The 13317-nt window shown below is 32.2% G+C and overlaps 1 protein-coding gene across 1 annotated transcript; it reads right to left on the bottom strand.

The window, feature by feature from the left end:
* Positions 1–6667: 6667 nt before the first annotated feature.
* Positions 6668–12840, bottom strand: MEOX2 (Homeobox protein MOX-2; the record flags this gene model as incomplete). The annotated part of the gene is made up of 3 exons (XM_051218944.1): positions 6668–6748; positions 7339–8102; positions 11727–12840. The coding sequence occupies 3 exons, from the start codon at positions 12838–12840 to the stop codon at positions 6668–6670; spliced, it is 1959 nt and encodes a 652-aa protein (XP_051068791.1).
* Positions 12841–13317: the final 477 nt, after the last annotated feature.

The raw sequence follows: 13317 nt of genomic DNA, 5'->3' as shown, positions 1-13317 counted from the left end.
CCAAAACGTTACCCGTTGACCTACAGAGTCTGAAGAGCCACTAACTTGTGTAACAGGTATGATATTTATAACACTATTAGAAAGAATTCAGATTATCTCATTGATTATCTTGACTGAAAAAGTGAATTCTAGGGTCTACCGCTGAACACAACCCGTCTATTTCATTAAAACGTGTAATAAAAAGTGATTATATGAAGGCGGTTGGCATGTATTACACATAATCGACTAAGATTGATAGAAGTTCAGTCAAAATTACAAACAATATGATAATTTAAATCCTTTCTAATCATAGCATATAGAATGTTAAATGGTTCGTTAATCGATAGCAACGCAGTATTGAATAACTATTTTATCTAATTTTGAGAGTACACAACAATATACAGTCCTCAACAAACATCAGGTGTCTCGATATTATAAATTATGGATTAATGTGTAGATTTTGAACCTTAAATTCACAATATATAATAGATTGAGTGAGATGGATAGTGGTTACATCCAGCTGACTAGTCCCAAATAGGACGAAATCCGCGTCCTGGATTCCACTGCTAGCCACTATCCATTTTTGCTTATAAAGCTTGTGAGTTGGAGCTATATCGAAGCAATTCACACAGGATGCATATATTGCCAACAATAGACTGATCAATTACAGTCCTGAATAACAATCGGAAGATACAAGTAAAACAACACCAAGTGAATTTAAATTGACAGATAGTTTACATTAATTGATCAATAAATAGTAATTAGTGATATGTTTACTAAGTACTCAGTGTACTGCAGATCAAATTACAATGTGGTCATTAGGTTAAATAACTTGGTGTTAACTTGGTGTTAATTGGTTAGAGTTTAATGGTAACGTTTCATAACGTAAAACTGATTAAAATGTATTCATATCTCATAAGAATCATTTGTTCTTTCAGAACTGAAGATGCTTCATCGTGATAAGTAATCGACTAGTAGATAAATCTATCTCTAAGTCTCTAGCTAGTTAATATCATTATTGTTTTGTCCTAAAAAAATATTAAAATTGATCACAATAAACTATTTAGATAGACATATAATGATGTGTCGCTCAATTTCGTGGATTGGTTGAAATTAGACATTAACACCGTTGGATGCTGACCGGCTCAATGGTCTAGTGGTTAAGCGCTCTCGCGCGAGACTGATAGGTCCTAGGTTCAGATCCCGTGGTGCAAGATCGTGGGTGCTCACTGCCGAGGAGTCCCATACCAGGAAGAAACGACTGTCCAGTACTTTCAGGTTTTCCATTGTGGTATAGCTTCAATTGACTCATGAACTCAACAATTAAATTACTATAATATCCACAAAAACTCTTTCTGATAATATATACGTTCCAGATGCTATGTGAGTAAGCTAAATTTAAATTAATTTATCTGATAGACAAGTAGATAGATAGACTCATGCACTTGTAATAAATTCCCATTTATGCTAGGGAATTATCATAAAGACATTGTTTTTCCTTATTCTCAATACTAAAACACTATTTCCACCTATTCAGTCCGACAAATAACAATGTGATTACCTATTTTCTATATTTGATTTATAATCAGAAAACTCTATAATGAGACTATAAGGGCTAAATGACGGTTATAAAACAGTTTGAAAAATAAGAATTATGGTTTACAGTTGATGGTTAGGGTTAGGAATTCGATTTAGGGTTCATATCACAGACCGATATCAGCTATAATGCCAAGACGATATTTGGACGAATGAGTGAATGAATTTCGCACCAAAATCCATGACCTGTTATCATAAATCTGATTGGTTCATCCATAAATTATAGTCTCGCCAACTTTATTCCTGCTGAATGAATTTTTTTTTAAAGTTAGTGTTTATGTTAGTAACAAATATCCATTTGATCACAGTGTTATTTATAGGTTGTTGTTGTTGTTGTTATTGTTTTATATTTTGGATTTAATTTTACCTTATCAACTATACTTTTTCAATCATAATGTTACAAATTGGCAGACTAAACGAATTGATATGTATATATATCCTCGTAATAACCATTGAATAGATAGAAACATATGTGTGTCAAAAGAATCACACAAAGATTAACATTGATTGATATCCTACCAAAATAGATCTTAATCCTATTTTGTCAAACTATTTTATACTTATCCCTCTAAAAACAAACAACTGAATGAACTATTCCATGGTATTTTCATAGACAGTTTCATTATTTGTTCTATTTGATTGATTTCTTGTTTATATGAGATAAAATTTAAAAAAACAAAACCCAACCCAATCTGTTATCAAGTTTATTGATTTATTGACACGTGAACTGACAAGTCAATAAAAAAAAACAGGGTTAGCAACAAGAAAGAAATATTTCTATAAAAAAAATGAGACTAAACAAATGTGAATTATTATTATTATTATTATTACCATATTACAATTATCATTATTTTGTAATCCCTTAAAGAAATAAAATTACTTCCATTAAGTGAAGTTTAGTGAATCTTTATTTATATCAAAAGGATTTTTGTGGATATTATAGTAATATCATTGGTTGAGACCATGAGTTGATTGAAACTAGACCACCGTAAAAAACCTGAAAGCACTAGACGGCCAGTTCGTTACATTATGGGACACCTCAACAATGCGCATCCACGATTCAGCCTCACGAGATTCGAACCCAGTACCTATCAGTCTTGCGCGAGTGCACTTAACCACTAAACTACTGAGCCGGTTGGTATCCAATGATGTTAACGTTTAACTTCAACTAATCCACGAAATTGAGCGACACATCCATCCATCATTGTCTTCAATTAGTTATTATCTCAAAACAGACCTGGTTGAACTCCACTGGTCACTGCTTTTCATTAGAACTCCAGGAAATAAATAATCACAATAAATAACATGTAAAATATCTTATCATTCAATTGCTATCTACTCATAACATCGATGATGCAATTCAGTTAATAGTACTCTATGACTTAATGGCAGAATTTAAGACACTTCAACTTCAATTCTCCAATCATGTAAATCTCTTACAATACTAACTGAAAAATTTAGTAAATTTGTTTCAGTATTTTGTTGATTTAGTTAAATGACTACACAAATCCCTACATTCTCATTTATTGAATCAGAATAGCAAAATGATAGGTAAGTGTTCATATATACTGGAAGTTCGTGAAACATTAAACAAGTGTTTTCTCCTAGTTTATCCCTTCTTAATGGTATACATCCCAGACTATATCAGATTTCAAATACAGTAATTTCAATCGTCATAAATCAACTGTTTGATAAGTAATTTCAATGGTTGAGATCATGAGTCAGTTGAAGCTAGACCATCATGGAAAAATTGGAAGTACTGGACGGCCATTTCTTTATATTATGGGACACCTCAGCGGTGCGCATCCACGACTCCACTTTGCGAGATTCCAACACAAGACCTGTCAGTCTCGCGCGAGAGCGCCTAACTTCTAGACCACTGAGCCTGCAGCCAATCAACGGTGTTAATTCCTAACTTCAGCCAATCCACGAAATTCAGCCACAAATCCACCATTGTCTTAAGTGAGTTATAATCTCACAACCGACCCGGCTGAACTCCACTGATCACTGCTTCTCACCAGAACTCCAGGAAATGCCTCTTGAAACCAGTCACTAGTGAGCATATGTTGATTCATATCAGAAAGGTTTTTGTGGATATTATAGTAATCTCAACTACTGGAATTACTATAATATCCACAAAACCCTTCTGATATACTTGATAAGTATCAATTAATTATTTTATGAATAACTATGTAAGTTCTGTTTTTTTCCGAACACCCAATTAACTGAACACCTACTTACCTATCTATCTTCTACATTTTTGGTCACTAAGAGAGATCAAATAAACTTCTGTTAAATTATATTGTACAGACTATGTACAACTAATTATATTCGTGATCTTAACAATATTTATGTGTTGTTTTCCTATTTTCAGACACAGTTTAACATGAATTAACGTGAGATCTGTACAGATCTACATAAACACACACACAATTGTCATAATTAAATTGTAAACTTGACAACAGAAAATATCTCTTACTATGAGTGTCTTTTTATAGATTCACATAAAAAAATACCCCATACATAAACCCTATGATCCATTTTGTGGGTTAGTTTCTGTGTTGAAATATTTATTGTAGACTACCTCATATCTCCGCCTCTCTCTCTCACTCTCACTCTACTATCCTGCAATGTTGCACATTTGAAATTCTAGAATTATAAAATGGGGAAAAACAATTCAACCTGAGAAACATTAAACGTATTGACAATGTTTAATTCAAATCTGTCTCTGTGTATGTGTGTGTTTATATCAGGGTGACTAAATGATTTGATATTCTCTTAGGATCAGTTTAGGATAAACAAAAAAGGAAAAGAAATCTTCCATTTTTGTAGGCATAGATATTCAGTAGACATAAGTATAAATATTGTTGTATGTGTGTATGAATGCATGTATTCCAGTAACTAAACTTATGATGTATCTGACATAAAAATATTATTAACTATAGGTCAACATTTGACTTGGCAACTATACTACACCATTAATAAATACGTGATGCACAACTAGAGTGACGATATATGTGCCATTTCTAAAATTATGAAAATCACTTGAATTCTTTGTAAATTATGCATTATATTACCCTCACCCTTCTACAGTCTGTCTGTATTTATATATGTGTAATTAATCCTTGTCAGGGTGTATATGCGTGTGTGTGTGTATGTACGCATGTAAGTGAGCAAATACAATATAGTACATTCAATTCCTTTCTATCTAAAAATACAGTGTATAAATGAACATGTGGGAATTGGTAAATCCGGTAATAATAATAATTATAATAATTCTCAAATGATTTATTTCACACTATCCACAACACTAAACAAAACTATCACTCTACCGATGATAATAAAGAAAAGATATTCATTTATTTTTTGTTTGATTTATACTTATACACACAAATACACATCTACAAATCTCTATATTTCTAATAGGTCTCAACTCTATTTACTATGACTACTATATCATATTCATAATAATAATGATTACTAATATGATCAGTAGTAGTAGTTGTTGTTGTTGTCTATGAAGTAAAATTGTAGACATAGTCATCAGAATTCTACAGTAACGATTGTTGTAGAATAGTACAAATGTACATATAATGTTAATGATCTTAGTAAACATGAATACCATGGCAATACAGTCCAATATTAGTTTTCGGGGTGGGTATTCATATATTGAGTATCATTATGATTATGATTAATCGAAAAGTAATACACACAAAAGGAAGGCACATGTTTGTACACAGTGATCTGTATAGCTTTGCACCTGTTATTGTTCATTTCATTCAAACAATGAATGAAATACATATTATTTTTTTCAAAATTTAAATAAGCAACTGAATTCCTTCTAGTTTCAATAATAATCATAGTGATAATTGAAAATCAGATCTGTTGTGTCTTGTTTTATCAATATTTCCTCTGATAGTTTTATTTTACTTACGTCTGTTACCCCAATGGAGTATAGGTCGCCGACCAGTATTCTCTAACCCACTCTATCATGTGCATTCCTTTACAGTTCTATTCAATTGCTATTCATTCTTCTCATATCTATCTCCATTTCTCGACGTAATGTGTTCTTTGGTCTTCTTCTTCTTCTTCTCCTTTGGTTTCGAGGATTCCGATTGACGGCTTGACTTGTGACACATGTGGGTGCTTTCCTCAATGTGTGTCCTATTCACTTCCAACACTTCTTCCTGATTTCTTCCTACACTGGAATCCGATCTGTTCTCTCACACAGTAGGTTGTTGCTGATAGTGTAGTGTCCGGTCAACGGATCTGAAGTATTCTGAGTAGGCAACTGTTAATGAACACTTATTTCTTCTGGATGATGACTTTCGTAGTTCTCCAGGTTTCCACCTCGTAAAGTGGAACTGTCTTGACATTTGTATTGGAAATTCTGATATTGGTGTTGGTGCACAGATAGTTGTTTTGAATTGCAGATGTGTTTCAGTTGTAGATATGCTGTTCTTACTTTGCCGATCGGCGCCTTCACATCTGCATCAAATCCACCGTGTTCATCAATGATGCTGCCCATATATGTAAATGTTTTTACATCTTCCAAATCGTCTCCGTCAAGTGTGATTTGATTGGTGCATGCTGTGTTGTATCGAAGAATCTTGCTTTTCCCTTTGTGTATGTTCAGACTTATTAGTGCTAAGACTGCTGCTACACTGGTCTTTTTATTTTAGTGGTAAAAATTAATTGATTACTGACTAGTGTGATCGATATCATACTTATCTAGTTTTTAGTGTGTTGATCGAATTCTATTGACGAAACTGTATTTTAGTTACCAGTCTAGTTGTTGATTCGACATCACGTGTACTTTACTGAGATGTTAGGTGTTTTGATAGGGTTTTTCGACGCCCCCAAATGATCTTAAATTTATTTCACTAAGATAATTGAAACCGTGGATTAGTAATCGAGAAGTATAGGATACTAAACACATCTTTACCTCATACCATCTTCAAAGCCTTCACTGCCCTCGCAGAAACGTTTGTTCCATTTTTCAATGTATTATCTTCGTAATCACCTTTTAACATTTCAGATATTTCCAGAAAGTTTCACCTTGTTTCTCCAGTTCGTTTGTTTATTGAACAAATCACTCAAATATATACTTAAAGTTTAAATCTCGATTGTGCAACTTAGAAACAGATATATGACTAACTTCATCATACAATACCTAAAAATATGATTAGATATACAGCAGATGGATTGCGACTGACAGTATAATTCAGAATGTGTGTTTCCTTTCATCTTGAACTCATTAATTGGACGTACTCATCTCCTTGTATTAACATCGAGACTCAAACCCGGTGCCTTTTGCTCCAAACACCCATTGGTTTGTTCACTGATAGAATTATTCCGGATGGTCACTAACTTGTTTACTGTGAACCAGACTTTGATTTTACTAAAACTTATGATCAAAGGCTATCCGTTCAGGAACCAGATATGTCAATAAACGATGATAAGTCTCAGTTCTGAATGTTAACATAAGAATAATTCAAATCCCTACTAATAATGATATAAATGCATGAATACAGATTAAATGTCTACTACGAAACCAAAGGCTTTGAGTTTGGTCCCTGTTGGGGTGGCAGATGTGCACTGATAGAGGTTCATGTACTAGGATGAGACGACCTTTTAGTGCCTCCTGATTTTCATTAGTTGTTTGAATATGATCAATCAGTAACGTAAACTAGAAACAGGTTGAACAAATGTTCAATGCATCAATATCAATGAACTGTGAGTCAAAAACTCTTTCAGACTTACTTGTCTTTCAGTTAAATTCAACGCTACAGCTATTTCATATCGTCGTAATCTTGTTAAATAACTATGAGTAGTAAATTCTTTTTCTAATTCACAAATCTGATGTTTAGTAAATGCAGTACGTTCTTTTCGTGGTTTATTATTACTATTATTATTGAGAATTTTATGAAAATTACATGATACGTTTGTTTTGTCTGTCATTAAACAATCTCCATCATTGGCGATATCATCATCTTCATCATATTCATCATCAGTTGTATCATTAATATTATCGTTTCTGCTAATATTTGATCTTCGGTTTATTTCGCTGTTTAACATTTGTTCCTGACCTTGAGTTTTATTGAATGTAACATGTTCAATATATGCTGATTTAAGTCCATCATCGATAAGCGAACTATTATTAAGATTATCATCAATAAACTGTTGATGTGATATATGTTTATTATGATGAATATTACTTAAATGATTAGTAGTACTACTATCAGTAGCATATCTGGATTTCTTAGAATTTACAAATTGTTGTATGATAGGATTATTGAATTCATTTGTTTTAAATTCCCCAGTATGTGAACGATTACGATTACGATTACTAATTGGTTTCTTATTATTGTTACTATTATTATATAAAATGGATTGATTCAATATTTTAGTGCAATGCAGTGTTGATGTTGGGGTTGTCAATGCTGATGATGTTAGTACGATTGGTGATGATGATGAGGATGCTATTACAGAACATGGACTCGGTATTGATTTGATCTGTGGATTTCCTTAAAATAAAACAGAAAGAAGAAAGTTTTGAAAAAACTTGCCTACTGGATTCGGTTGCCAAACTAACAAAAACTTGTAACATAAATACAGTTTTCAGGTGTTCTACTCAGGATTCACATATAACAATAGAGAGTGACAAGTTGTGGTCCTTAGTATCAACAGCTATGGGAATGCAGATCCAAAATACAGTAATCACTTGTTTATTACAATTATATAACTCAGATAAGTACACAACCCTGATTACTATCTTCGTTAAACTTGGAAACATGATACCTCATTCTAAATCAATCACAATTAAATTGTGATATTTCCTGTTGATATGAGGGGCAGTACATCGAACAATAACAAACCTGAACTATAAAATTTAACAACTTTCTAATTCATTTCGTAGCCTTTCTTTAATCTAATAGATCTATTTAACTTCAATGGTTAAGATCATGAGTCAGTTGAAGCTAGACCACCATGGAAAACCTGGAAGCACTGGACGGCCGTTTCGTCCTATTGTGGGACTCCTCAGCAGCGCTCATTCACGATCCAGCTCCCAGGTTTTCCATGGTGGTCTAGCTTCAACTGACTCATGATATTAACCATTGAAATTACTATAATATCCACAAAACCCATCAGATCTATTTAACTTGATGAAAAAGGTTGAATGGGTGAATACTTAAGAAAATTCCTTTGTAACGAAGGAGGAACAAAACTCAGTATTCAGTTGGAAATGGGAACTATTGGATTACAACTGATTGATCCGAAAGTTAAGAAGTTCCCAGATTCAACTCCTGATGTTGTTGTGGGTTAGGTATTCTGAAAAAACCAAAACTGGGACGAAACAGCTGAATTGAAATGGTTGTTTAAACTAAATCAGTCAAGAATTTTGAACTTCGAATTTAATAGTCTTTACAACACCAAAATAGTAGTAACATTCAAACGTAAATTAACACGTCACCATTTAGTGATCAATTTCATGCTTTTCTACTATTTTAGTAATAATCAAAATCTATTGATCCAGATGGAATGTGATCACTAATCTTGGTTAGTAGAAATCATACGTACTGAGTATTGATGTTGAAATGGCGAAAAAGATTCCTAGCCCAGACATATGTTTCGGCTGCGTTTTGTCATTTGGATTAAGTGTATTTGACTCCGAAACTTTCGTTATCGTTCTAGACGACATCATCAATGTCTGTCCCACATGATAAAAGAGAGCACAACATAACTTAATGTTTTTTGATATTTAGTGGCTGGATGCAAACGGTAAAATCTAATTACTAATAAGGGCTAGACAAACATTACCTTAGTTAGAATTAAGTGGTTCATTAATCTAAATACCTTAACCCAATGATAATATCTCGGACTGTGAAATTGGATAAGGTGGATTCCAGTCCTACAAGGAGCATCAGTTACAGGTACAAGTAGATGAGAATTGCCCACTAAAATGAAATATATGTCCAGAGTTTCCTACTGACTAGATCTAGCTTCCTAATATATATATTTAAATATCAACTAACTAGTTAGACACTAATATAAAACATCTTTAATGATAGAAAAAAAAGTCGAGCATTTATGATCTAGAGAATTGTGGCTGAAAAAAGTACTAACTAAGAATTGTAATCAAATGAAGGAGTGAAGCTGTGTGCATTTCTAGCGCATCTACTTTTCAATGTTTGATATGTATGCAACGCCTAGCGTTTTTACATTCATTTCGTTAGTGGATGTCGCATATAAGTAGATAATGTTCACTAGGGATGTCATTTTAGGCTTTAACTTTCAATTTAATTACTTTTTTCATTCTCTAAGTTGGGATACACTATAGTAGCCTGTTCACAGAAGGCATACGTAGATAACTTTTATTGATTAAAATAAAGTCTTCAGTGAATATTACACTTTTCTACATATACTACTATACACGCTAAATAAGCACAAAAAATGTTCGAAAATGATAAATATTTCATTCTTATTGAACATTGGAAAAAAACGATGATTATTCTCATACATAGAAACAGAAAATGACAAGTATTCTTTAGCAGTTTTTAACTAATTTGAATGTACTTCTTCTCACCAAGACTGTGATGCAAATGCATTTAACTGATGAATCTCAGATAAAATGAAATGCGCATTCCAGACTTAACTACTACCTACAATATAAAAGATCTCTGTTGATCAGTAGATCATTCTGTTCTCGTCAATCAGAATTCATCATTTTCCAGTTTGTGGATGTTGCACGTCGGGATTTAATGATTCATAGATTTCGATTGTAAAATACGTCTAGTTTGAACATCTAAGTAGTATAATTAACTTTCACATTTAAAGTTTGGGTTAAGACGAATTAAATAAACCTTTAATTAATTAATAAATTATATTAAATATAATTTAGGATAATCGAACTGAAATGTATATTGATGTTGTATGTATTTCATAACACCGATTCATTTTCGTTGTTCTCTTCCATACAGTAAATTTTAATATTATTGGCTGGGCAATATATATATATTGCTTGTAGCAGCCGGTATACCTCGGTGGTAACATTTCAGATTGTAAAAATGTATGACATTGGTTTGAGTTTAATCAGGAGTACTGACTTTCTCAAAACAGCAGGTATACTTATGAGTGCCAACTGGTTCGAAACCTCTGTCAAGTGTTTTTTCCCCACTATATCCAACTACCTAACATGTTAAATATGGATTAATAAATAGTATCATACTAGAATGAACATCTATTTGACATTCATTAATCGACGATATTTTTTACCGTTCATAAATTATAAATAGTTCACTATATACCCATTACTTAGTTACCTAGTTATGCAAAAATTGCGATTTCAGTAATGTTATCCTCTTGTAATTGATGAGTATTATCATATAACTTTTAAGACAAAATATATAAGATAAACTGACTGATTTTTCTTTGTTCTAATTGGGCAGATAGACATGAGAGGGTGGAAAGAAGTAGCATGAGTCACTCAGACTCAATATGTAATTACTGGAGTTTTTGTGAGAAACCATGGCCGGTGGAGCTTAGTCCGTGTTGGGTGTGAGACAGCTATCAACCTCAGGAAATGGACAAAGGGATGCACAAGATCACAGATTGAATGGAAATGAGTGGTCTATAGATCAAACGTTCGTGTGGGAAACTAAAAGTCCTTCTTCGAGTCTCGTGTGCAAGATCGTGGATATACACTCTTGAGGAGTCCCATAGTAGGATGAAACAGCCATCTAATGCTTTCATATTTTCAATGATGATCTAACTAAAATCAGGTCGTAATTTCAACTATAAAAATACTACAGTCTCTATATGCTCCTTATGTTATTAGGATTTTATAGTAAAGTGATTGAAATCATGAACTGATTGATGCTAGACCACCATTGAAAACCTGGAAGCACTGGATGGCTGTTTCATCCTATTGTGGGACTCCTCAGCAGTGCTCATTCACGATCCAGCTAGAGGGATCTATTCTATTCAGTGAAGTTATATCACAACTATTTGAAGTCTTTTATTCATTCAATTAATCTAAATTGCTCATTTATCGCCTAAGAATGTTTTAATCAGTTATTTTTACTTACAAATCAAACAACCATTATCTATACAGTATAATAAAACCATATTAAACTCAATTTTTTACTTACTCATTTCTAATGATTGATTATACATTATGTCTTCCGTTGACCAATATTTTTCTAATCCATCATTATTTGTCATTATACTACTATTAGTAGTATCAACAGTTGTAGTACTACTAGATGTATCTGTAGTAGTATAATTACTAATAATATTTGTAGTTTTTGATTTATTCATAATCATTATGTCATTTTTTGATAAATTCGATGGTTTACATCCGAATATATTCAAATGTTCATTGAATGTTAACATATTTGGATACCAATTTGTTTCAGTGAAATGATTAGGTAAAGTACAATCTGAATTATTATGATTATTAATAGTAGAATGATATTGATTAATTGTATGAATATGATCACTATACCATGGAATCAACTCATGATTCAATACTCTTAATAAATGTGCATTAGATTCAGATTGAAATGAAGAAATTGGTAATACAGATGTAGATGTTGTTTTTACTGATGATGGTATGAATAAACTAAATGGATTAATCTTTCCAGTAGACTGTATAGATGATGATGATAATGTTGGTGATATTGATATAGAGGTGGATGATTGTGAACAGATTTGATCAATTTGTTGATAATCATTCCAACAATGTACATTTGTATGATCCAATAGTGATTCATATTGACAATCTTTTCTCTGTATTTTATCTAATGGAAATAATCGACATGTTGGAAATAATTCTTCATTAGAAGAATTTATTGGATTTGTTAAATCCATTGGATCAATGTTTTTAATTTTATTACTTGGAGATGATATACAACATGTATTACTACTATTACTACTACTACTGTTACTACTACTATCACTGCTACTCCTAATACTACTAACACTACCACAACCGTTACTACGACTATTACTAATATCAGTAGTATATGTTTGTCTCATTTTCAATTGTAACTGATATGATTTCTTATCATATGGATAATAATGATGATGATGAGAAGGAGGAAGATGTTGAAGATTTTCATGATCATTTTTATAAGCCGATGATATAGAATTTAATGGTTCAATATATGTAGGTAATGAATTTAGACAATTACATTGATTTATTGGACAATGACATATATTACGCATATAAGTAGTTAATGTCATCGAGTTCGATTGTAACATGAATGTAGTGATCAAGATTTATCGTCCAGAAATCTAGAAAAGATACTAAAATTGCTGTACAATTATGATGAAGATTCCAAATTATTTATCAATTAAAAAGGTGCGAAAAAAATGTGCACACCTAAGAAAATCTTCCCTATTTTAACAGAATTTATCTTATTTAATTAATTTGTTCAAAATTATTTATTAGCGAATAAAAAGATTAAGTGTTATAACTTATTCGAATCTGATTGGTTATTTGTTGTTTGTTTTTTAGGAAAGAAATATGTTATGAGTGGGCGTATGTGCATTACACAGTGTCTTTAAGCTGTAGTCGAAACGATCATTGAAAAGAAAGGGGGTGAAATATTCAATGATTTCTAGTTTTGTATGTGTGTGCATGTGTTTTGTGTATATATGTTCACTACTTTCCGTGAAATAAACTTCCTGGCCAGTAAGAAAAAAAAGAAGGTTACTCCGATCACAATTAACTAAAAC

The sequence above is a fragment of the Schistosoma haematobium genome, chromosome 3, assembly GCF_000699445.3.
Source record: "Schistosoma haematobium chromosome 3, whole genome shotgun sequence".
NCBI lineage: Eukaryota > Metazoa > Platyhelminthes > Trematoda > Strigeidida > Schistosomatidae > Schistosoma > Schistosoma haematobium.
Note: the sequence above shows the minus strand (reverse complement) of the source record. Positions and strands in the feature narration are given on the sequence as shown.